General features: G+C 39.8%; 1 protein-coding gene across 1 annotated transcript in view; it reads right to left on the bottom strand.

Annotated features, from left to right (window-relative positions):
• Nucleotides 1-27,945, bottom strand: part of CUX1 (cut-like homeobox 1) — a 108,172-nt gene that overhangs the window by 39,122 nt on the left and 41,105 nt on the right. Inside the window, exons 6-12 of the mRNA XM_009702534.1 lie at nt 19,409-19,513; nt 16,497-16,685; nt 10,655-10,713; nt 5,640-5,688; nt 4,514-4,610; nt 2,752-3,423; nt 236-337 (exon numbers count right to left, since the gene is read on the bottom strand). Of these exons, the coding sequence (XP_009700836.1) occupies nt 236-337; nt 2,752-3,423; nt 4,514-4,610; nt 5,640-5,688; nt 10,655-10,713; nt 16,497-16,685; nt 19,409-19,513 (1,273 nt within the window). The remainder of the gene's footprint in view (nt 1-235; nt 338-2,751; nt 3,424-4,513; nt 4,611-5,639; nt 5,689-10,654; nt 10,714-16,496; nt 16,686-19,408; nt 19,514-27,945) is intronic.

Here is a 27,945-nt window from a genome sequence, read left to right on the forward strand (position 1 = left end):
CAGAGCGGGCAGAACGCTGAGCAGAGACCCTGCCAAGCCATGACATGTGTAACCTTAACTGGGGATGTCTTACAGACAGAAACAACTCCACTAAATAATTTAAGAAAAAAAAAATAAACCTCTTCAAACTTACATTCAAGGTTTTAAGAATATAATTAACTGACCAGAAAGCTCATGGTAATTGTTTTAATTAAATTCTGAAATAAAAGGAGCAAGAGACAAAATGAGACCATACCTGTTTTCTGTACTTGCAGCTCCCTTTTGGCTTGTTCAAGAATGGATTTGATGGCTTCATCAGAGCCAGTCTCTGTGGTTCGGATTCGTGTGGTTATATTACCTGAAGAGGAAAACAAAACTAGTGACACTGGGAAAATTTTTATTTGTTTGGTTGTTTTTTTAACATAAAGACAGACAGTATATACTGATATACCGCCAGCATGACCTGATGACAGTTTACATAGGACCTTTACCAACACTTACAACACCAACAACGTACTTAACATAATAGAAGAAAAATATCTTCATTGTACAAAAGCCTGCCCACTAGCTGCACTGGAATGATGAGAACACTGACATAGTCAGAGAAAGAACTAGGTGGTCATATATTTCTTTTCCAGGCTAACATATATAGGTTTATTGTTTTCCTTTTCTTTTTTGGAGGGGGAGAAGAAATGGAAGGAAAAAGAACCAGAAGGGAAAGAAAGAAAGCCAAAAATCTAAGATCAGGAATCAACTTAAAAATTGCATCAGCTGCTAGGCAAAGTATACGTTCAGCCCAAAACAGAATTAAAATGTAACTAGATAAAAATAATTTTTAACTTTCTAGAGGCTAATGTATTAAGAGAAACAGTCATTTAAACGCAGATACTATTTGAAGTACTCTCCAGCTAAGAGCTGTTATTTGGTTGTCTGGTTGTGTTTTGCCTTTTTTTTAACCACTAAGGGGAAGAAAAGGATGGAAAACTATGACTGAATGCTATTGCACTTAACTGTATTTTTCATTACGGATTATCACATTAAGTGAGTGAGATAATTTCTGACTGGAGTCAAAGCAACTACGGAGTTTCAGGGTACCTCTTTTTGTTTTTTCTTCTTCCTCTTGTCTTGCTAAAAGAAACATTCTGCAACTAATCTATAATGAAGAAAAATGTTCGTACTTCCTGTTCAGTGATAATTTATTGATCTGATGTTTACTTATCGTATTGTCTTTTTCATACGGCATGCTGAAGTATCACACTAATTTAACAGCATATTAAACTGTATTTGTCAACATAAGCCCCATGAGAAGAAAGAAGTAAATCTAGAGTAGAAGCAGCATGTGATTGATGTTGTAATTGTGCAGCTTTCTCCCTCCAAATCACAAAAATAGCAAAGAGAGCATTTCAATAGATCTGATGATTTTATAAAGCCACTTCTATCACTTATCTCTTTTTATCTGCGTACACAGTGAGGCTGGGAGTGGAAAAAGTATCCGAACAGGGTTACGTTAGTACAGCAGCAGCAGAATTAGAAAAAGCAAAGTGTTCGTCTAACCCATGGTTTGTTTTATACTTACTGTCTGTTTTTCTATCAGATTCCAGGCCAGAATCAAACTGCACAGTTTTAAGGAAACACACAGCTAAAGCACACTCCACTTCCTAGGTATTGACTGCAAAGAAAAACACCTGCCTGTGACGTACCTTCAGACCCATTTCTTCGTTTCGGTACTTCCTGAAATAGTCTGTTCAGGTTCTGGCCTGGATTCTCTGTTGAAAAACAAGTTTGGTAAGAACAAAACAATCAGGGGATGGTTGCTCTGACATCATGGGCTGTGTGACATGAGAAGCTAGCAGCCTGTCTCTGAACGCGAGGGTTCGAGCTGTCCTCGCCCCCTCGAGCCTTTGTCTGAGCGCTGGAGGAGCTGGCTACTTTGAAAGAAGCAAGGCTGGCTGATTTGTTAATAAAGATTACAGCTATGTTCGGAAAGGAGATTAGACAGATATAAATAAATGTCTAGAGATACCAAAAATGAAGAGGTTAAAGATGGGCAGATAATCCCCTCAAGTACAGTCATCAAAATGAAGAACAGATTATAAATCTAACAGTGTGCCCTTCCAATTAAACAAAATCTAGGAAAACCCTGCCTGTCCTTTCCAATATTTCTTGACTGTAAACAACTTACTTTTCAGTTTCTCTAAATGTAAATCTCAGTCTTCGCTTAAGATGAATCACAATGAAATGCATTATTTCTTAAAATCGCTGCCTTAAATATGCAAAGCTGCTTTAAATTAGGATTGTTTTTTAATGACTCATCTCATGCATCACCTATGATATTTTGTGAAAACACTTTGGAGGGGAAAAAAGAAATAAAATGACACAAGACATGACAGAAGTCTGGTCTCAATAAACAATTCCAAATAAAAATTTTCAAGCATTTCTGAGGGCTGATACCCTTAGTAGCTACTGCCCCTTTTCATTCTGTTTTTAGCTCTGACATGGAGCTACTGGGAAGTGAGGGATGTAAGCGTCCCTGCTGTTTGCTCCTGCCGACAAACACAAGTCGGCGGCTAAAAAAAGCATAGGCAAAGATACTAACCGACTTGAGTGCTGAAGAGCAGAGTTAGAAAGCTGTACTTTCTGTAACTGACATCTGATTTGGGTGAAAACAGCAGCAATGCACAAATGGGAAGCCCTGTACAGGGAAGTTTCCAATTTTTAACATTCATAACTAACCGGAAAACAGGGGAAGACCCTCGGCCAGCGAGCGCTTACCTCTTTGTCTACCCTGGATGCTGCGAAGAGCCAAGATGTTCTGCTCGTCCGAGAGGAACTGCTTCATCTTATGAAATGGTTCCTTGCCTCTCACAGTCAGTTTATTCCATGGCTTTGGCCGGGCTAGTATCTCACTCACAGACCCTTGCGACAGTCCCAACACATAATGTCCAAATATCCGCTGTCCAATATTGTGCTTGATCAATTGCTCTTTCACCTGACGTGCAATTTCAGCTGTGTCTATCTCCTCGCCTTCAGAGATGCTCCCAGCACTTTCTGACTGGCTGGGAGACGGGGCCATGCCATTTACGTCCGGACTTTGTTGTAATGGACTTTGGGAAGATATGGAGTTTGTGCTGTAAGGACCTGTTGAAAAAATCATGCTTGTGCTTCCTGCTTCCTGCATTGCCTTGGAGTAGAAGGACTGCATTAGCTGTCGCTGGAGGAGAGAGTTTAGTGCAAATTTTCCTGTGGAGGCCAGGGGTAAGCTGGGGCTCGCCAGGGATGAGCTGAAAAAGTCTTGACTTAAACCCGTTGGTGAGAACTGGTGTGTACCATTAGTATTGGAAGCCTGCTCCCCCGCGTTGCGGAGCAACTGAGAAGGAGGGGAGGCCGGCAAGGTTGCAGGACGCTGACTCTCAGGCTGGTCTTTCCCTTTTCTCCTGGCTGACCCTACAAGGAAGGTCAAACATAATGCATTATGGGGGATCAAAGAGGGAAAAACCAAGATAAAAAAATGCAAAGTTTGCCCCGCAAAGGGAAAAAGTGCAGATTTACAAGGGCCAATGAAGTGGCAGTAGGATTTTGGGTTTTGTTTTGGTTTTGGTTTGTTTTCGTTTGTGTTTTTTTCCATAATTTAATTTTTAATAAGCCAAACAAGGCCCCCAAAACAAACAACATGCATTTCATGTTTGCACCTTTCTTGTATGTTGCAGCCTGGAGAATCCCCCTTACAAACATTAAAACTAGAACAATTACATGAAGTGCGATTATACATTTAAAATAAATGCAGTTACAGACAGCAAGTCTCTGTAGTCTCTCATTCAAGACATTACTCATTGGACCTGACTGAACCCAAATGCAGCAAACATTTACATTTTGGAACAAACCAATTTGAATAAAGGAATCACCATTAGGTGGATGCACCAAGATCACTCAGTTAAAGTCATAAAACACTTCAGAATTCAGTAATCCCAGGGCCAGTGGCAACTTTTAACTTTCTTCCAGCTGCAAAAACCGTAAGCATCTAAGTATCTGGAAATTCCATGACTGGCCATTTAAAAAATGTGCACACAAGACGTAAAAAGCCCACATTAGGAAAGCTGAACGGCAAACACACTTCACTAAAAAGAAAGTATTCTGTTTTTCCAAACCGACCTGCTGGTAGTACATCTAAGCGTATCAGACAGGAAGATTATTGTGTTCTACATGCAAACACTTTGCATAACACTGGGCGGGGGGGGGAGAGACTTCTGGTGCCACAGATGAATTTGTTCCCAAAACAGAAGACAGCCTCAAACGCTACCACTTGCTACATCTTGTAATGCCTCTCCTTCCTAAACTTTAAAGACTCTCTGAGGTCTCCAAGTTCTATTTTATTATCCAGCCTATAAAACTGCAGAAATCAAATGTTACTCAGTCTTCTTGTTGCCACTTAATCTTTCTGCCATGCATTAGCTCAGACATTCATCTCTCACTCAGCCCTCCCTCCCTTTACAAGACAGCAAACAAACCAGAATAGCTGAAAATCGTGTCAACCTACCACTCAGGTCACTATTTGTGATACGCAGCGTGGCGTTCTCAGACTGCAAGGAGCGGTTCTTCTCCAGCAGCAGCACCTCCAGCGGTTTAGACGCATCCTAAAGAAAATCAAAGTGGGAGGTTTGTTTCTAAAAGCATTAAGAGTGTCACTCAGGCACTAAAAAAGATTTCAGAAGAAGAAAACAAGTGCTCATCTCTGCTATGAATGCAGCTAGGGAATTCACCATGCATATATTTGCAGGAATCACTCAGTGCTCCTACATGAGCCATAGAAGAGATTCACTGTTTAATTTTCATTGTAAATCATTCATCAATTCTGCATTATTTTGAAATGTGTAATGGAACATTTTCTTAATCCTACTTATTTAAAAATGGTACTGGCACGCTTTCGATTTAAAAGCTGTAGACTTCTTTTAATCTGATTAAAATAGGAGTTAAGATTATATTATTTCTTCTAGGTCAACTGACCCAAGTTAAGTATTTCCTTGAAATGTTGTGTTTCAGCATAAACAGTTTGTTCAAAAATAAAACCAGTCACAGAAACCTGCCATTTACTTTCCACTAAATATCTAACCCTTGATCATTAAAAAAACATATTGAAAATTAATCCCAGTATATTGATATTCAGTTCAGATTTCAGAAGCAGGAATTCAATTCATAACCTTTAAACTTAAGTAAGATTAATTTGCTGGAATAGCAGAGCTTTCTCCTGTTTCCTCAGTACTCAACGGTTTGTTTTCTTTTGTGAACATTATTTTTAAGGCTAATAAAGACTTAAAAATGCTAAAATCCTTGCTCAGCATACTATCAGTACAAGAAAGATGCAAATCTCAGCATAGCTGTACACCAACTCTAGTATCTTTAAAAGACTCCACAATATTATGGTTATCCACTCCAGCACTGCTGAAACGTCATTCTTTGTCCTTGACTACTTAAAAGAAATTAACTAGCAAAAATGTTCAGTTCAGCTTTTTACACAAGAAAACATCAGGAAAACAGTGATCAACCCATATGTCTCAACATCAACAGGAAATTGTCCATGCCAACACCAACAAATTGCAAGACAAAATTTTTGTTAATTAATTGAACTGCTGAAGTAAGAAAGAAAACAACAGTAGGTTCAGTACCTGCGCGCTAGAGCTTTCAGATGGTGCAAACTCCATGGATTTCAATATACTGTGGAAGGCAGAAAAAAATTATTTTCTATTTCTTCTTTTCATAACAACTCCACTAATGAGCATTAAAATTACCATTTCCTACTCTCCAGCAACACTACAAGTGATAACAACTTTCCTCGCAGTAACACACTCTCATAATGAATAGAAAATAACTATTCAAACCAGTTATTGGATAAGAAAATTTTCTCGAGCGTCATCTAAATCATTCTATATGCAATCCCACTAGGCCAGTTTAAAGTGTAAATTTAAAGGTTAATAAGGATATAACATTTTAAGCTGTCAGAAGCGATATAAATTTATCTGTGAAGCTTGAAGGGAATGAAAAAGTTGCAGCAAAGCAACAAAACAGGGGAATCACCACCACGGTTACAGTACTTTATATAATATATACCAGCTCACATAGCAAGGAAAATATGCACAAATAATCTTCCTGACCAAGACAATACAGGCTAAAAGGCAGTTTTTCATTTTAATAACCTCCCAGTTCTATGGCAAAGGGAAGACAAAATGGCACAATATTTCTTAAGAAATATGAAAGATCCAAATATTTATAAGTACATTAAGAGAAGAATCTGATAGTCTTATTGTCAATATTTTATATAAACACTGAGTGGTCAAAGGACGTCTCCCTTCAAAGTCTTTCAGTTGGAGTTGTATCGTCTGGCAAACGAGAATCGTACAGGAATACAAACTTATTACTGTGCTTTGTCTTATAAATTTTTGTAAGTAGGCCTGCTGCAGGCAGGACGTTAACTTTCTCAGACTGAAGCAATAAATGATTTCAGCTTCTCATTGTACAAAGACAACATTCATTTGTTAAAAAAAAAATACATAAACAGATATAGATAGTGTTTATACAGCATTTTTCATGTATAAAGCACCAGGAACTTTGTGAAGCAGGGAGAGTATGTTTAATCATGGATTAAATGTGGAAACTGAGTCAAAAAAAGCAGAAGGCCAGTATTAAGATGTAGGGACTAGTTCTGGATGCCACTAGGAGTCAGCCAGGCACCCAGCACTCATTAACTGCCTCAGACCATGTGGCGTCCAGCTCCTCTACAAATCTGTCCGTGCATTAATCCAGAATTAGATGTCCGTTAAGTGACACTCTGGAAATCAGTGGTCTCAGTGGGTCATTCAAGATCACTCAAAGTCATAGCAAATGCAAGAAAAAAAGTCATTCTGAGACAGAAATCTCACGCATTTTGCATCTGTGCATACTCACTGCATACAGTGTTAATTCTGACAGGCACTCCTACAAATATAATAATTAATAAAAATCACAAAATTCTGGCCATCGGTTTCATCATACGGCACCACTGGACGACACCTCGTGCCAGCAGAAATCGCTGTAGGGTAGAGCCATCATCCAATACACAAGCTCATAAAGTAATGCTGTTAAGACTCTGCTTTATGTGGGCACAACAGCTCACCCACAAGCAAAAATGCCTCTTCTCTGCTATTAATGGAGTCGTGCCAGTCAAGGAGAGAGGTTGTGCATTAATAGCTTGAGTTCTTAGAGATCCTGACATTATATTGACATCACAGGCATGTTTACTCAGGTTGCTAATCACTGCTGAAAGCAAGTGTTTCTTGGGACACCTCTTCAGAGGCACAGCTCTGGCTACCAGGACTCCAAAGTGCTGGGGGAGATAAATATACAGAGAGTCATTTAGGGAAAACCCCAGTCACTGGTAGGGAACTGTTTTCATTCTCCCATGCATTCTGCAGGGTATGGTCTCTGAAAGGACAGCAAGTAGTAATGCATGTCCTCATGATGGTCAAATAAGGAGACCCATTTGAATTTAAAAAAAAACCCAGTTTGTAACAGCAAATTATCATGTGGCAAACATCCCATGGCAAACCATAGGTGTTTCTCCCATTTCAGTCCAGATCAGCAGCACACTTGCAACACATGTCTCCCAGTAATCCCCACTTACCACACTTCAGTTTGCCATGCAGAGCAGTCCTGGAGCATACCAACCGCGTTCCTTCTGGATGAGACTAAACCAAAAGAAGTTGCACGCTCTCGAAGGAGCGGGCAGGACGTGCTCCGACCACTACCACGCTGCCTACAAAACCAGACTGAAACCAGCTGGAAGTGCAAAGTAAGCCTAAGTGTATTTAGTGTGTATATTGGGTTCTCAGCACCAGAAGACTGGCTTTAAAGCCCTGATCCTGTTGTGCCCTCCACTTGGCAGAGGCTGCTCTACCAATGCATCTTGGTTCCGAGCACCTGCTGCCAGCTGGGACCTTCAGGAAGGATCCTGAGCATTGCAGCAACTGCATTTTTCAGTGAGCGTGCAGCAGGCATGCGTATTCAAACCTCGACTGGAAACTTACTGACCTCTGCCTACTTTAAGTGGATTCTTTGCTACCTGAAATAGCCTTCTGGCAATTTCACAGGTAATTTCCTATACACTTAGAACCTAAAATATACTAAAAACTAGGTTGATGGTATCTTGAATTGCCCTTGGAGGAATATTCACCACAGCAGGTTCATTTTTCAAGAAATGTGAAAGTTAAACATGTAAAAAATGACTCTCCAAATGTGTCACAAAAAAGACATTTTCCTTAGGAATATGAGGAAGCAAAATGTTTCCCTTTGGATTCCAGGAATATCTTTGCCCATGAGATCTCAAGTCAATCTGCTGCTTAAGATTAGTTATCTGCTTCTTAAAGGAATGATCTTGTGACTTTAATCTGCATGTCTAAGACAACTTGAAAGGTCTTACGCTAAAGCAAAGCACGCATTGGGACAGCTTGACGTTCTGTTTGTATGATCCCGACTGCAAAGGCAGGAGGGTTAGCACTGTCATATTACTTGAGAAGGAACTGAAAGGACACACAGAGCTCTCAGATCTCAAAAACAGGTTTAAAAGCCATTTGGCAAAAAAGTCACCGCAGAAAGCAAGGATTCCTCCCATCCCAGATCTTGACATGGACCCAGTTAAGTTCCTCCAAGGTTAGTTGGCTGATACTGAGATCCCTCAGCCTAGAATGCCTCTAACATCCTCGGGAGGATTAAGGAAAATACCTTAGTGCCAAAAAAACTGAAAAGTTTATTCTCTTTCTTCCTTACTGACAAGATACCTTTTTTCTTGGTGCGTATGCGCATTATGAGCAGTTCATTTTTGTCAGTGTTTCAGGGCACAAAGGCAGGCATAGTAGGATGCAATATGAGGGATACCAGATTTACAGCAATGCACTTTTCATAGTTTCACTTCAGATCAGATTGTCACTCTCAGGTGATGCACATTTAGATTTTGGCACATCTTTTGGACCAGACGGGAGCAGAGAGGGTGTCAGGAATGAGCTGCTGTGATGATGCAGCATTGCAAACATCTTCAGTGCCCTCACAGAGGGTCTTAACCCCCCTGCACCACCCAGCAGGATGGTGTATGGACCCCAGACCATCTACAACCTAGCTGGCTGTCCCTCCAAAGTCAGCATGCTCAGATAAAAGAAATGTTACCCACAAATTAGGGAATATAAAAGCTGTAACAACCAGGAGAACAGAGTTAATTTACTGGCACCCAACAAGGGCCACTTCCAGGAGATACTCCCATCTATTTCACCGCAGGCTCATCTTGAAATAACAGGAGCAGGCAGAAGGACCATATGAACACTCCCATGCCACGGCTTCTCCTGGACCTTGTATCTGCCTTCCCATCCCTGCCCTCATGTAAGTCATTGTTCCCCCCAAAAAAAAAAAAAAAAAAAAAAAAAAGAAGGCATTACAGCCAGGAATAGAGAGATCTAAATGAGTTTCATACCTAAAGTAAAGGCATTAAACCAGGTAGGATTTAAAACTCATTTGCTGTTTCGGCACATTCACATTTAGTAACTCGTGTAGCAAATTCAAAGGTTGTGCCCTAATTCCCATTCAGTACTTTACATATGAGGGCATAAACCAGCTGAAACCTGAAGCTGAGTTTCCTTAACTCAGGAGAGAACTTGGACGTATTTACCCGTATCACTAAAATGATGATGCTTTTTTGAGACCAGTTAGTATTCAGGTTTAATGACCAAAGAAATGGTCAACTCATTTTATTTGACTGAAACTATATACCTACATCAGGGTGTGCTGCAGCTGGCAGTGAACCAGAACTGCAGCCAGCGTGGCTTGAATATAATAGCACCAGGGACTGGGCAGTCATTGGGCTTACAAAACCAAGCCTGCTTTCCATATTCTCCAGGGATGTGTAAACAAAAGCACATGACTCCCAGCCTCATCTGAAATACCTCATTAAACAAGGTAACATTTTTTCAGTCTTCTTAAAATACACACAAAAATGCCAGAATGATGAAAGAAGAGATGGAGTTTCTTGCAGTTATTTAAACCTTGACACTAAACATATTTCCAGTCAAGAAACTTCTCTTCTGAACCTGACAGCTTATCTTGTTATAGTTTAAAATGAGGCTCTTTTAAGTCTCTTAAAAAACCCCCTTGAAATAGGAAGAGGCTGTTTGTGGCTTTAGTTTAAAACCACAATATATTAGCAAAAATATACAGTGAAACAAGCACAGCATTAAAATGGTAAGTGCTGAACAGTGGCTGGCAAAAGCATAGAAAAAGGTATTATGGCCAAAGGCCCTGCATTAAATTCTTGGTCCACGTTACATTCAGCTGTTGGCTGGGGATTTTTAAAGAGTGGTCTACTTAAAATACCACAGATTTTCAAATGTTTTTACCCTTAGTGGACAATAGTTTTAGCACCTTTTCTTCACGGACACTTGCATTATTTGCTATTGCGATACTCTGCTGCAAGAAAAAGGAGTACTCTCAGATACAGCAGTTGCACTGGTTCTGGATGCAATTTCTGCCAATATTCCCCATTTCCCCGTCTTTGTGGTTTTGACTGAATTCTTTATTGTTCCAAGAACACAGATTTGTGGCTTCATTTAACAAGCATTGTTAAACTAGAGTTTGTGAAAAAATTATATAAGCATTTAACACTTACTTTAATTCTTTCTTAACCTCTTCATAATCAGCCTGTCCTTTCAGTTTTTCTTCCAGTTGCTTTAAAAGAAAGAACATGGATTTAATTATTCAGATTTTTTTTTCTGCAGGCTTTCAAAATCATCTTTAAATTATTCCATATATACAGCAGCGCACAAGTGAGGGTTAATGACTCATACCTAATTTACATATATTAGAAAACAAACTATAACCAATTCCACGTAAACACAATTATACCTCACTCTTCCTTTGTTTACAGAGTGCCAAGCATTACAGAATTCAGTAGGTCCCAATTCGGCTGTTTGCAATGTCACTGTCGTGTTCAGTAAAGAGATGGGGGAAGACGGTATTAAAAATGGAGCAGCTGAAATTTTTACGAAACTGATAAATTGAGTAAACAAACAGGATGCTTTGGCACATACTGTATTCTTAATACGACAGTTCTTGATAACCTTATCCACATGAAAAAAAAGGACTGAAGAAGCTGTTGTTGACTGGAACGCCTTAGGCTCGTAAGACTTCTACAATGCCTCATGCCCAAACAAAACAGCTGTAACCAAGTTGTTTTACAAGCATTACTTATTGCAATAACTAATATGATTACAGACCGGAGATGAAGCATTGAGAACAACTCAGCAGGTCTTTTTGCTCAGGTCTGCCTGACCTGGGGCAGTCTCAATGGCTTCTCTTCGGTGTGAAGATGCCACAAACGTTGAAACAAACTTCCTAACACAATCCATAACGCAATGCCACACATTTGGACCTTACCCAGCTCCCAACAACAGTGCTCATCACTACAGGATAAATGCTTCAGGAGGCCTAAAACATAGTGATACATAATTGATGCCGTTATGTTGCTTGCAGAAGCCATGTTAATTTCTTACTAATAATTTCTTTGCTTAAGTGCAGGCAGACCTGATCTAAGCAAAGAACGAACAGAACTTACTGGCTTGCAACTTCCATGGATAAGTTCAGTCTAGCTCTCCTTCACTTAATTTTTGGTGTTAAAATTGGCACAGAATCCCAAAGGTCACAGGAAACAGAAATAACACAAGGACATACTACCCTCAAAGACAGAGCATCTACTTTGAAAAGGAAAGGAATGTATGGCATGAAAAAGAAAAAAAGGGCTTTATGTCCAGGAGAGGCTGCCTTCAGCGGAGAAGGGAATTCAAGAAGATCCTCCACACACTCCTGGGTTGCTCACTGAATGCAGGAGGAAGGCAGGGAAGGGCTACTGTGAACTTGGATAATTTTAGCAAACCCGTTTAAAATGCAGCCCCATAAAGTTCTGCACCAGCACAGTTACAGATGCATGAATGGCAGGGCAGGGACAGACGAAGAATTAGAAGTGGCAACCTCTTAATCATGCTGTCTTCCCAAGTAAGCTAGTATGCAGGTATCACCCATCTCAAAGCTATGCAGTGGGTACAAGCTGCAAACCTAAACACTATGTAATACAGCACCCACAGATTAGCGAGTTGATCATCTGAGCCATCTTAATAGTTTAAATGAGGCTTCTTCAGATAACAACAGCAGCACGACAGTGCTTTGTTGGACTTGCAGCTATTTTGCCATCTTCTAAAGGATTTCCTATCATGCCCTTTCTAGTTTACGCATTGCTGACATTTCTGCCTTGCCATTAGTACGTATATTAAAAAGCAGAGTCAAAGTGGACATCCACATTATCAACATACAGCCCTCTTAAATTCCTTTTGCTGCTTTTGGATACCATAACCTGCAATCCTTAGTCACTGTTGACAAGAGGCATCTCCCGGCAGTAATACATGGGCCCTGCTCTGGTAGCTGCTCAACAAGCAACTCTTAATGTATCACGACCACTGGTTGTCGCAGGGAAGCAGAAACTGTTGTTAAGTGTGGAATTTGCACTCTATGGGACATTTATAAAATGAGCGGCTTCTTAAAAGGTCTTGTGTCTTAGCATCCTCAGCCATCCGTAACTTGTGCAGTCATTCCAATTGTGTTAAAAAGAAAAAAAAAAAACATGTCTATTTCAGCTAAAACAAATTTTTTCACCTGGAATAAATACAGGGCAAGTTTTAGTAATTTCTTCTGACATGTCCTGCCTTACCAAACTCCAGTTACTAACTGGAATTACAGTGAGTACACTGATTTTGCTTTATATAGCAGACACAGTGCTACAAGTGTTTTGGTCCTGCTAAAAACCCCTGTACTGACGTAACTAGGAAAATCTTGGTTGATTTGACCAGGAAAGTCCTACAAATATTGAAGATGCTTCAGGTTTTTATAACCTCCAACATGTGTTGAAATCTCATTATGCAAATATACTACATAAGCCCAGGGCCCAAGGTATCACTTTAGTTCTCTAAATTTTAAAGAGGGTCAGCTACAACATGTCACAAGTTCAAGCACCTTTCCAAGCTACAGCTCGACGCTGAGCAAAACAGAGTTACTTTAACAAGGAATCCAGCCAGACTTTTTAATGCACCAGATCAGGCTCAGTAAGTCCAGAGAGGGATCTTTAAATGAATCCAGTGAGCCAGAGAGCCCTCAGTACTGGGAAGGAGACCCAGCATCATGACTGACAGCTTTAAAACTTGATGCAGGCAACGGGAGGACCCTGATGAACACCACACGACATCTTTCAGCTCTCCTTGGCCATGTCACTCTGCCAGCTGCCTCTAACTGCTTTTTGCCGCTTTACAGCTTAAAGCAAAGAAACACAACAATTCACCTCTTCCTTAACTTTGTGAGTCCTAACACTTTCGGATCTACAGCAGATTAGCTTTCACAGTAGGGAAAACTGGCTATTTACATTAGTCCTCAGTATAAAAAGTACTGGAATAAATTTAAAACAAACAATATTCTGGATTAATGTGTTAGTTACTTATGCAAGGATATGCTAAGAAAAGAAGCCTTTTGTAGAAACAGATATAAAATACAGAAAAGCTAATAATTCCCATTTTAATGCAATCTATATTAAATGTAATTCTGTATAGGGATATGCTATACCCTGAAAGTATTTCTGGAAATTTTAGGTACAAGACACAGTTAGGAAAAAAAAAACACTTTTTGACAGAATGAAGCTGTTTTGGACTCTCAGGTATTTGTGTGCTGTTTTAGGAGTATGGCAACCAGCAATATTTTACTTTGAATTGTATAAAAAACACACACATCCATCATTCCCAAGTACCTAATATAGAGATTGTTGCCATGGAAAGTTTGCACCTAAATGTATACTTTACTAAACAATATAAACTAACAACTGAGAATGCAATGCCTGTATATAAGCAGACCATTTAGGCACTTGGCATCTTCCCAGTCAATGACTCTTTTAAAATGTATTAGTATGGTAATTGTCTCAAAGAACCCTGCAAAATGCACAGAACATGGTATAACAAAGGTTCAAGCTGTGAGACAATCTGGAGGAACTATTATCTTGCACTAAATATCAACCTGGTTAATTCAGACAAAATCTATTCTAACATCCTGCAACACACAAAAAAGTAGGGAATCAGAGGACAGAAGGAATGGACTTGTGGCATTTCTGCAGACGAAATTTGCAAACGTTCCATGTTAAGGAATCATCTTGCATTTGTTGTACGAATGAACCCATGTTACAGTATGCATCAACTAGGTCTCCTCTTACGTTATTTAAAAAAAAAAAAAAATCATCACTGTATTATTAACTAAAGTGTCTTAGGTAAATAGTATGGGTTGTATTAAGGGGCTTAAACATTTAAAAAACCTGTTAGACTCTTGTCATAGTTTAGTTTAGAGGGATAAACTAAAAAGCCCATATTTAATTAACCCAGGTTATTTGATGTATCTCTTTGCTAACTAGCGCTGTTGTATTTTAACTGGGTAGCAGGGAAGCTCTAACTGCCAGCAACAAAGGGTTAATGTAATTATAGTTAGAAAAGTCTTGTTACTAGAGGACATGTTTTGATTATTAGATCAGATGAAGATAAAGAAGCAATAATTTTGAAAGTATTTCTGTATTGTTTCATTAAGTCATAGAGTATTAAAGAATTCCCCCAAGATACAGTCTGAGAACATTGCTTTAATTTGTGAAACTGTGATTCATTTTTTGTGGCGGCAACCATTACAATCTCAGTTATTTTAGAAGCAATTCCTCTATAATCAAACATGAGATCAACACATCACCACTGAGATTTGGTTCTTTGTACAACACATCTCAGACACAGGTTTTCCCTGGACTTTGGGGTGAAAGTATGTATTTTGAAATATCTTTATAGTGCAATAAATAAGGTTAAAGAGGGCTGAAATTACTAAAACTTTATCAATAGAGTCACTGCATCAGACACTATCAACAGGAACCTAAATACAGAGCATTAGCTGGGCAAGCCTATGAGAAAATGGAAGGAGATTACTGAAATGAAAATCAAAGACTTGCTCTGTCATTTCTGTGATCCTATTCCCTTTGAAGTTAATGGCTAAACTAATACTGACCTCACCAGGAACATGCTTTATTCCAAGAAAAGCTGTCAAGTGCAAGGATTCAAGCTATTTTCTGTCAGGCTTTATGAAAAAATAAAAATCCCTTATAACATGGGTCTAGCCAGCAAAATGTGTCCCTCAAAACCAGGCCAGCTCCCTCCTCCCTCATTAAGAGTGGTGCCCACATGGTGACAGATGGGCAGAGACCGATATTGTCAATATAGGAACCTAATAGGTTTCCTTTGCTCTACTGAATTTTCATAAAAATTCTGCAAGGCTGTCTTAAAACATATGGAAAGCATACTGAATGCAACACTTTGGCTTTCCTCCCTAACACACATTTCTCCACGTAAATTATGCTATACCATAACAAAACTAGTAACTGCTAAAAAAATGTCAGAATTAGAACAATTTGTAAGAGTTTAATTGAACATTAAATCATTCTGATAGAGGAAAGCCAGCCACGTCACAGCTAGAGCTAAGTGGGTACTACCAGCCTTCTGCTTTCAAAAAATTGTCAGACTATAAAACCTGCAAAACTATAAAGTCTTTAATGGAACAGATAAATTAATCTTGTTTACACTTTGAAGCTCATAGATAGGTAGAACAATGGAAGAGACAGGAGTTGCAGGAAACTGATTCATAACACACGTCAGGAAACATTTCTCATGCTTACTGATAGATCCAAACTGTGTGGGCTAGCGCACAAAGAAAGTAAAGCTGCTGAAGCAAGAGGTAAAAGGGTCACTCACAAAACTGTTAGATGTTGCTTCTGGTTTTAGTACAGTGCTACTGGCATGCAAATAAGTATAGGACTTGAATACTAATTATAAATGGGAATTACTGTGCAGCAAATATACAGGTAAAAAAATAATTAAACGGTTATTAAGGTTAAAAAGTCTTCTCTCTGTGTCTTGATTTTACTTGTTTTTATGCTCTAAATGATACACTTCCCTTTTCCAGTGGAGAGAACTGGAGAGGGTAGCAGGTAAATTCAAAGATAGATCACAGCACAATAAACATTCCTGGCAAGTCTTCAATACCAATCACTGGAATGGGAATTACAAGTTTTCAAACCTAAGAAGGATGTTCTGTGCCTTTTCAGTTCAGCTATTTCACTACATATCCATGGTAAATTTATGTTGGGGTTTGTTGGTGATTTTAATTCTAAAGGTAGCCATGTTCTGCAAAAACAATGAGAACTGGCTAAATTAAATTTCAACAAAACTGTGATCACTTGGAATAAAATGCCACAGAAACTAGAGTTCAACAGCATCCTGAAGAAGTCAGTGGTTTTTACGGTGCCTCTCAGAACCACAGAAGACTTAGATCAGTAAAACCCAGTATTGGCACATCAGCTATATCCTTCGAAAGCTGCTGAGCACAGAACCGAGCCTTACTTTAAGTGTGCTGTTCTTGGCGGTCAGCTGCTGCTCCAGCTGTGAGATTTGGCTGCTGGAGTTCTCCCGCAGCTTGGTGAGGCTGCCCTGGAGTCTCTGGACATCTTCAACGAGCTGGGCGATTTCCCGCTCCTTCGCAGCCAGTTCTACTTCCAAGCTGGACCGTGTTAGCACCTCGATGGCCTGCTCCTAATGTGAAAAAAGTATTAGACCACATAAATAAAAAAGGCAACAAGCTTGAATTCAGGGCAGTTACATCAGGACCAAGCATGGCATGGGGTGGCATCAGACACAGAAACAATTTCTAAATCTGGGACTACTGTGATTGACTGCATGAATCTGGAAGATGAACCATTCTAGTCCCCAGGACAGCTCTTTTGTAAAATGGGGATAATGGAGAGAATAAATTTCCCTGTTTCCTAAGTGCACTGGAAAGATGCAGCCGTGAAAGTCAAAGGATTCTACTTAGATCTATTTATTATTAATAGTCCAAATGCTTTGACAACTATGAAAATCTGTGCTTACAAAATACTAATCAGATAAAATATTCTGAAGTAATGGAGCAGAATTTCTTAATCAGGAACAGCAGAGTCATGTGCCTTTGGCTCTTTGCATGCATGCTGCACGTTTCAGGCAAAATTGTCAAAAACTGCCCCAAAGTGCTACTTCCAGTGAACTTGCTCCTTGCATGAAAATTGTTTGCTGTTAACATTACTGCTAGCAACTAAAGCCTCTCCTCCATGGGGATGTAGACAGATGTGACAGCTATAAGCCAAGGCCATTCTCCCTTTGGTCTCCACTTTCAGAAATTCCCTTTCCTAAATCAGGATCTTTCTTCTTCCTGTTTCCCAGGGCTGCAAAATCTGTCCTCAAGTCTGAAACTTCCCCACTAGACCAACCTTCCAGTAGGACAAGAAATAAGAGAGGACAGAAGTTAAGAAGAAGGTAGAGCTATTCAGAAAAGAGAATACAGACTAATTGTACCATCTCTTTTGTCTCCTTTTGTGTTAAGAGATCAATAGCTATAACGCATGAGAGAGCTCTGAACCTTTCTTCCATGAAGAGCATAAGGAAATCCTTGTGCAGATCTGGGGAGCACATGGCAGCCCAATGATGACCGCACATTCCATGAAAAAGCCTAAAATGCATCTTGCAAAGCTTAATGGCTGCTCCTCAGAAAACACCAGTGAAGTAGGAAAGAATCCATTTACCAAGAGAGAGACAATGATCGTAAGCATTATACCAAAGATCCTATGGCAGAAGAGCTGAAAATCCAACCCACCGATGCTGTCACCCAAGCACTTTCCTTACAATTCAAGATGACATTGCAGCAGATTGAAATATACTCCATAACCTCTTTTCTGGAAAATACAGGCACAACAAAATACCTTTTCCACATCTTCTAAACACTTAGCTTGATTCTTAGTGACTACATACCATTGTATCTCAATGAAAGCTACATGTACGAACAGCAGGTAACAACGCGCTCCTATTACACTGAATTATACTTTTAACTTGAAAAAACCTCTAATTTGCTTGCATGAAACATCACAAGTTGTATAATCATCTGCTGCTTGTGCCTATTGAGACTAGAACGTGGAGTCTGAAATAAGATAGATAATGATCATTTTCATCCTGCAGTAGTTGTCATATTAAATATAAATGAAGTGCAGAAGTACTATTAAATACAAGAAAGACCTAATGTTAAAATAATGATAAGACTAGGACACGAGATAGGAAGAGGCAGGTAATTCAGAGTTACAAGTGATATTCAGGCTTTTTATTTTTTTTACTTTTTGTTTTGCAGCCTGCTTGTCTATCTTTTGACTTCTCTGAGAAAATATTAGGTCGTATTAATAGACGACCAAACAGATCTGGAGGACTTACAGTTTGTTACTCATTCTCTGCAAATGTATTTTAAAGGCAACCATGTGTTTCTCTGGTATCAGTGTCAAGCATGTATATGGTTTGCAAGAAAAAAGCAATATAAGGAGCATGATTTCTTTTGTTTGTTAAATCTGCTGCTTAGAAGTAGACTAAATTTCACTTAATTGCAGATTTACATTTAAATACTCTTATTTCTCCTTTGGCAAACAAAAATCAAAATAATCTGTCTGCTCATCTGTAATACCTGTTAACCCAGGACCAGCTGGAGTCCTGTAATAGCACTCCGTGCCCGCAAGGTCCGAGCAGCAGAGTCAGTGCTACCAATCTCCCCAAACAGCAGTGTTTGCTTTATTTAGAAACACACAGAGAAGGCAACAAGCAGCCAAACCTTTAGGAATACAGGATATCTTCTCGATTTTCTAAGCCTCTTTTACTGGATTTATAGGTGTAATTCTCAGTTTAGATATATTCAGTGAAAACTGGAATGATACTGAATTTATTTCTAGCTCCTCTGACAGCCCATACACTACACTAAGAATAACAAGACCCAGAAATGGGCAGGCAGCAGTTTCCTGCTAATGCAACCGACTCCGGGCAAAGTCGGTCCCCTCGGTGCGAATCTCCACACCTCTGCTGTGCCCTCCAGACGGCCACACGCTGATGGCCCACCAAGGCACTCTTTGTTATACTGCATTGCTGCCTTTACTTTTCCTCTGCTGACACTCTTACCAATGGGAAATAATTTCTGAGAGTTGCTGCTATCCACCCGGACCAGCAGATGTGGAGAGCTATGGATCACCCTATCAGTTACCACGGAGCAGAGTGACCTCTGTCCTTCCCGTGGTCTTCTGCAGCCACCGACCCCCTCAGAAGTTTAACCAAACTGCAATCCCAAAGGAACAGAATTCCATTTCAGTTAAAATATTACTCAAATCAGATATTTTTATAGCTGCGAGCATAAATTGAAAGAGCTGTACTGCAGGAATGTCAGAAACCTGTAAGAGTCAGTAAATATTTTCTCTCACCACATCAGGTGCCTTCTGGATCTGCGTAGCAAGTTGGAGAGATTTGTTTGCTGACGAGAGCTGCTCCCTTAAGGTCTCTGCCTCTCTCTGAGCCACCTCTGCCCTCTGAAGGAAATGAAAAGGGGTGAAAAGAGAAAGTACATTCAGTTTAACAACTGACAATTATTACAAGAACATTCATCAATTCATGCCTGACTGAATATAATTGATTTTCCTAAACACTCAACCTAATAAATGTTAGAAAAAAACATAGAATGTGATGGATTTTTATTTTAAACAGTACAAGGAAGAAATAATTGAGCGATTATGACAGTAATTTAACGCTAGGAGCAAGGAATCCCCTGCTGATACTAATGCTGCGGCCCACTGAATTTCCCAGACTGAATAAATACAAGTGGAAATGGAGTCTTTTTATTCAATTTCTTTCTATTCTCAGAGACCAAGCAGATTTTATTGCAAGGTTCCTCATGGGAATAATTCTCACGGGTAAATGCTGAATTAAAAGATATTCTGACCATTCTCTCTAACACACATACAATGTTGTGGGCTGTCTTTCTTCAGTAATTATTTCCCAAAACATGAATTGTTAGATTCTGTTCTTTCAGCAGGCCTATTTATTCAACAATATTTAACCCTAAAGTGACAATTTTTCACAGATCAGTTACCAACTGCTGAGGATTTACACAATATCTGATAAGCCTCTGACTTGGCTAACAGAAAAAATTCCCATGTAAATATTGAATAATAATAGAAAGGAAAAAGGCAGAATTATGAGGAGAGATTGTCTGTACAAGAGTTTGGGTAGAGAAAGATGGATCAGTGACTTCAGGCAATAAATAGCAGCAAAGTCCTTTCCATAACTGTGTATAAGCTTCCATTAAGAAAAGCACAACAAAACCTGGTTGTTCTGCAGTATATACTCCTCCTGGCCAGACTTCCCTCTCTTTTTAAAAAATGTATTTTATTGTTACAAAACCACACTGCTTACCTCCTTCAGTCATCACTGCTTTTTACCTGGGCTACTCCATGCAAACCATGCCATGCTTTGAGCAGAAAATAGCTGAAATAATTTTCTGTCTCCACTTGCAAGACATATCACAAACTCCTCCAAACCCATGAGTTGCCACCAATCAAGGCCAAAACTTTTCTTGATCAACTTTTACCCTTTACACTGATGGGTGCCCTCCTTTATTGAATAATAAATTCACACTGCCATTTTTAAGCCACCACAACTGCCATATTTCTGTGTGCCAGACCCCTTGCTTTTTCAGCTAACCCTTTTGAAAACCTAAAACACCTAAAATAGCAAATATAAAACCTATATCCCCGTGTGTGTGCATGGTCTTTGACTTCCTAGTCAAATCAGAGAGACTGTCTGTGTGTTTAATCAATCAGTAAACTAACGGCAATCAAATACTAAACACATCATCTGTGCTATTTGCTCACAACATTTTATTAAATGATTTTGCATAGGTTCTACACCAGTAATTAAAATGTAATTGTAAAAAGCACAGTAACATGGCTCTAACAATCAGAGAGTGGGACACAACCTATTGTGTGCTTGAAAAAATGTCAGCAGCATTAAAAAGGCACATAAGGAGAAAGTTTACGTTGTTTATGCAGCTGGATAATATTAGGATAAAAAACTAAGCTAACAATACACATTGAGATAAATTATTTTCTTGCACTTTATTAGATGTGGATGTACATATATTGATCTAATAACTGCTAAGCAACTCTAGCAAAGCAGGAGAAGTTACTACACTGTGGCACTTGCTCTTCCATCTACTGCTGTATAAGTAATGGGTTTTGCAGCCTTAAGCAATTCTGTTGATGGCTTCCATTCACAGCAGCATTGTTTTGAGAATCTATTCAGCTTGCATGCAAGCAAACCACAGAGGATATCTCTAATAGATGTTACATCTGCATATACAGTAAGCTGTCAGCTGCCCTTTCTGCATAGCCTCCCCAGCCAATTCACAACACCTGTTGTAATCCTGTGAATAATATTAGACAAGATTTCATACTGCGCATTGTTAAAAATACATCAACAGAAACTTTGGGCAATTCTATTCAGGAAATACTGGTCCATTTTTTTATTTTTTTTTTTTCCAGAACAGAAGCTTTTTAGAGCCGGAATTATAGATGTGTTCAGTGTCTGGAAAGCACTTTTGGGTGCTATTGCAATATAAATTATAAATTACACACAAAAACCTGTTAAAAGAACGGTAGCTTCAAAATTGAGCACTTCAAAGTTTTGAAAAGTCAAGCCCAAGGCCGCGGGTAGGTTTGGCCACCCCCTGCGTGCAGGGCTTTGGGAGGCAGGCTGGAACCACACAGTAACACGCTATTGCTTTTTCCTGACAAGACCCCCTACTTCATTCGGCTCTCGGGATGGATATTGCTCAGTGAACGAATATTTGGCTTTGTCCCCCTTGTTCCGTGTGTGACCTCTGCGGTTTATTTACTGCAAACTAATCCCACTCTCCTCTGCAGATAGGATTAATCGCTTCCTCATGGGCTGTGCTCTGGTTTCCACCACCAAAGATCTAAGTGCTTCAGAAACGTTAATGAATGCACTGGCACAAATCCCCATTTTGAGCTCTACAGATTCCTCAAGCCCCCAGCACATCACCCTTTGGGTGCTCTGCACGGTGGTGTCAGCCACAACCCCACCGCACGGCACGGGCTGCGTTTGGCCGTTTCTCACCTGCACCCAAGACCCCATACAGCAGCTGCGGTGCTGCTCCCCTGCAAAACCCTCTGGTTCTGCCTCTCTCACTCCTATCCCTCCCTGCTTGCCACTTTGTCCCCTTCCTAATGAATTTTGGCTGCTGGAAGCACCATTTCTGTCTTTTCTGAGCTTCACAGAGCCTTTAGCTTCGGGCAGGCAAAAGCAAGCTCATACCTCGCACGACCCAACAAACTTCCAGAATTAGTCTTACCCCCACGATTTCCTCCTTCCTCTTTTCCTTGTCGCTTCTTCTCCAAATGCCCTTGCAGCAGCCCCGTCCAAGTCCTTCTCCTGCCTCCCTCCTCACCACAAACCCCCTCTCTACTCCCTGCTCTCCGCCGGGCTCTCACGCCGACGTTGCCCGTCTCCCCATCGCAGCAGGGGCAGCCTGGGGGAACGTCTCCCCTCCCAGGGCTCCCCACCAAAGTGGCACTGAACTTTACATTACAACCAAAAGAAGAAAAACCTGGCTGGTTAATGTTCACCCAGCCAGCGCAGTGATAGACTGCAGCGTGCTTGGGACAGGCATGGACATCAAAGCTGACAAATTCAAACCAGATTCTGTTGAGTTTGTGTGAACTCTTTTTTTAAGACGCTTACAGGCTCGCCAAACTTGGGGCTTTTTTTTTTTTGCTACTTGAAGCAACAGAAGATACAACCCTGAGAAAAAGGCAAACCCTCCCTCATCGAGTGCCAAGCCCCTTCTCTGAAATATGGGCACAGCAGGCTCCTCACCAAAACAGCAAGAACAACTCGTAAAATATGGGGAAAACTGGATTTTTTTCCTAATCTTGTTCTTAGAAATGGTTGAACAATTTTCCTGAAATAAGAAAAGAGAGTGCAGCCAGAGACAGACGCCCAGTATGGAAAAATGGCTAAAACCTAGCAATCTTGCACAACTTGGAGCCACTGGAAAGTTCATGAAACCTCTATTTGTGTGAAACTATCCCACCTCGGCTAAGAAATATGTATGCCATACAAGTACAAGTACACTTGCTTTTCATCAGCCAGTGCTATAACTCTAGTTTTCTTACTTCCAAATCTACTATGCGTAGTCCTGAAAACCCACGACGACCAGTGACAGTCACACTACTGGCCTTGATAAAGAACATGCAAATCCAGCACTGTCTAAAAATGCTATTTTTTTTGATAGTTCAGTCATACTTTCATTCTCCTTAACATAGCATGTAGATATTGCACTGTTTACAGTGGAGCTAGTAGGTCATGATTGTAATGCTGCCATGTGTTTTTCAAAAAAGTACCTTACACAACATATCCAGTTTAAATTATTCTCATTGTTTTCTGACAAGATAATGAATAGCATGAACTCAGTGCTCTTCTGCTTACAGTAAAATGTTAATTTGATCAAAGACCAGCGGTGGGAATAGCAAAATGAGACACACACAGGCAAAAACGTATAACCTTTCCCTTAGAGTTCCTCCAGCCAAACTGTATTTCCTTATAACTTGCTAGATTCAGTGCTATATGTAGCAAAATCTTCCTATGGGCTAGGAGTGTATATTATCACAAGTAATTCTGCTGAAGTTAATGAGGCTGGTTATGGCAGTAATCACCATGCTTGGTTTTAAGCGCTTGAAGCTGACATTCTTACTCGCAAGCTGCTGCAAAAGCTATGTTCCTCAGCATACAAGATCAATTAAAACACACTGGTTCAATGTGCTTTAATTTTCTAACTTCTGAGATATAAAAATTTATTTTAAAACCTTTAAACGACCCTAGCTTTCACAGAACAACAAGGTTATCAGAAAATCTGTGACATGCAAGGCTCTTCAGCGCACTGGCACCCATTTATTCCAGCAATAGAGAATTACATGAAAAAAAGAATAAAACCTCCAACAAGCAGAAGTTGGGTTGTCTTCATTCTTGTCTTCAGGCTATTGCACTTTCCTTTGCACACTGAAAGGCCGCTAGATAAATGTATTCCCAACTGAAAGCTAAGCATTTACAGGAAAGTCCTCTGTTTGTATGAAAATAATATTAACCATATTTCGCCTTTATACAGCACTCCTCTGTGCAAGGATCTCAATGCACTTTATAAAGTAAATGTTATTATTTCCATTTTACAGATAGTGAAATCACAGGATTAAGTGAATGACCTCATCTGCTATAAAACAGCATAACTTTGCTGAATTCAGCGGGGCCATGGCACACCCCAATAGCAGAGGACCTAGTTCATTTGCAAAGGGAGTCAGAAATAAAAAGCAAATACTCGGCAGCATTTGTGGGCAGTATCTGTCTTAGCCTTGGTACAGATGAAGGAGTCATGTCAAGACAAATACCCTTCTTCGTGGAAACAAAAACAAGCACTGCCTTGTCACTGGTTTTGTTACCACTAGTGGGTCAGAGCAAAACCCTCCCGCACAGCACTTGCACTACCTATATTGTGTTGCATTTGTGTTGCTAAGGGAATGAGGAGAATTTATTCCATCTGCTGCTCAAGACCATACATATTTTATAGCAATCTCACTTAGTGGGAGTATCTTTTCAAACCATTTTCCAATGTGATTTATTAGAGACAGGAAGGTACCATACCCAATTAAATAAAAAAAATAATCTTGAGAACAGCATTTCTGCTAAAATACCTTGGTGAGGTTTTCTTGCTACTTCCATAGCAGACACTGGTTTTGGTACTTTAGTGGTAGTTTGGTTCCAAAAAATGCTTAAACTCACTAGCCCTTCCTCTACAGATCTTAAAATCTAACATTACATTTCTGTGGAATAAATGGTACTGATCCAGTCTAGATTCTTTAATAAACGGTTATGCATTTTAGAAAGAACAGTTGTTCTTGTTTTGTTGATAACAGAAATTTCTATATTTGACTTTCTTCCCCCAGAAAACCTAAGTAGAAATCTGGGAGCACTGTGAAGATGGAAAGAAAACCAATGGAAATACTTTGCTTTTCCAAAGGGATAACATGGCATAGACACAGAAGAAAAAAAAAAAAAAGATTTTTCTATAGCTTCCACAATATAGTCCACCATAAAAAAACATCCCATGTTCTCTTTGTGTTATTACTCCCAAAATCTAAGGATACCTATATCTGAGTCTCTTTTTAGAATCTCAAGATTAAAATACAATAACCCAGGACCAAACAACCCTAACCAAAGTTCCTCCCTTTTTCTTTTAAAAGTAAAAGAGCACCTTTTTTTTTCCAGGAAGCCCAAATTACAAAGTATATTTGACTTTTTAAAACAAACAAACAAACAACAAAAACCAATGTGAACTGAATGTATCAAGCCAGTAAACAGATCCAGATACATCAATGACAAGAAACCACAAACCTAGTATTAAAACCTTAAAATGCACCCCCCCTTTTTTTTTAAATTTAACACTCCAAAGTATATCTGTTTTTACGATACAGGAATTATTCAACAGAAACCTCAGGTTTTCTCATGCACAAATGGGTGATTCCAGGTTGCTAGATGAACTATAGAAACAGAAGGATAATTCATTTGAATAAATTTGTCATCCCAAAGATTCGTGACTAACCACCATAAACACTAAGGAAAAAGGTGTAAACTTGAAAAGGTACAGAAAAGTGCTAACCAGAAATATTTGTGTAAAACATACATTCACACAACTGTAACTGCTGCAAATGCAGAACAGTACACTGGAGCTTCATTAACTTCACTGATTGGAAATTATAATATTCTGGGAATCAAACAATAAAAAATTCAAAGATGCTCTATCCCAAACTATGATAAATCATTTATTTTGACAAGTAAGGGTAGTTTAGTTTTAATTATTTATTATTATACATCGTAGCATATCAGAAAATAGGCAGTGATTTATTGTGCAAAATGAAATCTTAATAAAACGAGTCCCTTCCCCAAACTACAGGATTATTAAATCTTCATGGAAATGCGAGGGTGAACTCTCGGGTTATTTTTGTTATCGAGCTGGCGGGTTAGTAAAGTAAAAAGAAGTCATTCCTATTGCATTTAGTCATATTTTGACTTCAGCCCTTTACAGACCCAAGCCGTAGAAGTCATACAACCTCGGGGATGAGGAGGGAATCAGAGAGGGATAATAGACCCCTGGCTGCCGCTGCCCACAGCTCTTCTGTTGTCTTGCACATGATGCAGCAGCATCTTACTGCTGAAGCAAGCAGAGGCTACTGGCTTCCGACTTTACATCCCTGCTAAAGCTACACTTCATGGAGCTAATGGCTCCTCTTGAGGCAGGCGTAGGTAGACCAGCCATTTTAATGTACTATTCTTGCCCTTTTCGTACCGTTAAAGTTGAAGGGTTACTCCACAGGCCACCACCAACACCCACCTCCCAGCCAGGACTCGCCTCACCCTACCAGTGGGTGTAAATTGGTGTACTTAAATTACTCTGTCTGAGTTTTGTCAGTCTGAATGAGACTAGCCCTGCTGCAAAACCCCACTCAAGATCTTGGATTAACTGCACTGAGGGTCTGGATTAGCAGCCGAGGAAGGGCTGTCATCCCAGCAGTTGTGCTGCCATCACATCACTACCTCCAGCACTCGTCTCCAAACCCCTCCACCCCAGCGAGGGATTTATTTCTCTCATTGGTTAGGGTTATGGTTTGGAGGAAAATTCAGTTTATACCTTGCGTTAACAATACAATGGAAAGAAACAGAGCTTTGCGGTCATTACCTCTTTTTCTTTCTAAGCAGAAAATTGCAAAGCTCGCTGGTATTTAAAGGCAATCATTTCTATGAGCTAGTAATTTCTTCTGGGGACGATAGCACACAAACAAGCTCAGAAAGCTCCTGCATGAAACAATTTGAGGATCCAAATGAGGAAAAAACAGTGGGAGAAGAGAGATGATGGAGTCTGAAGACTAACAAGAATGGCCCATGCTCCACTCAACAGTAGACAAGGGTGGGAATTACAACATCGACTCTGTCCCCATGGCTTTCATCACCCAGAATATGGACACCTGGATCAAGGTCAATGCGTACATCCACCCTTGCGTTACTGCAGAACTGGAGAGGGAAATGGCACTCCACAACTCTTAAAGAGTCAGAAAGGTGTTCTCACATAACGCAAGGGAAGTTCAGAAATGCCAGCTCTGGATTTAAAAAGGGCAGTAACTGAGAAAGGGATTTTCAAGAAGTATCAGCTATTTAAAAATTTACAGCAAGTATTTTTCACTTTTTCAGTGGAAACATTTTGCTGTTCCGTAAATTTCTGGTCTGAATCCCAGTCATTTGGGTCAGTGTTAATTCCAGAGCAGCAAAACATCAGATCAAAATCAGCAAGGCAGTCTATCCTCAAAGTAGGAGTCATGCTGAGCATTACTCTTTAAAGGTAGCTTTAATAAGTACTTACTGAAATGGTAAAAGGAAATGTTAATTTAACTATTAAATACATAATTATGTTAAGTACTTGTTTCTGCAATTGTGACACTTCAGCCTGATGCAAACTCACTTTCTGGCCTGTGCAATGGATTTAATTTATTCCAATTTTTTTTTTTCAACTATAAAGAGGTAAAACACAGGAATTGTTGCTACAAAGATTACTTAGTTGTAATTTATAGAAGTGTTTTATAAAGGTAAAGCATCACACAAGACAAGGACTACGGGCAAAACAGCTGAACTACTCCAGCAGCTCACTGCTGCTGCTCTTCCACCGGTGAACTTTCCCTTCCCTGTCTCCTCCAAGGCCACATGCTCCCCTCACATCCCTCATCTTGGCACTGCTCCTTCTCCGATGTTTTGTTGAGCTGCCTCAATTTGCTAAATGCACAGTAAACAAACCTGGCCCCTTCACCCCAAATTCAGGCTTTTCTGCAGTTACTGAGCTCAAAGG

The sequence above is a fragment of the Cariama cristata genome, unplaced genomic scaffold (genome assembly GCF_000690535.1).
Source record: "Cariama cristata isolate BGI_N322 unplaced genomic scaffold, ASM69053v1 scaffold18556, whole genome shotgun sequence".
Lineage (NCBI taxonomy): Eukaryota > Metazoa > Chordata > Aves > Cariamiformes > Cariamidae > Cariama > Cariama cristata.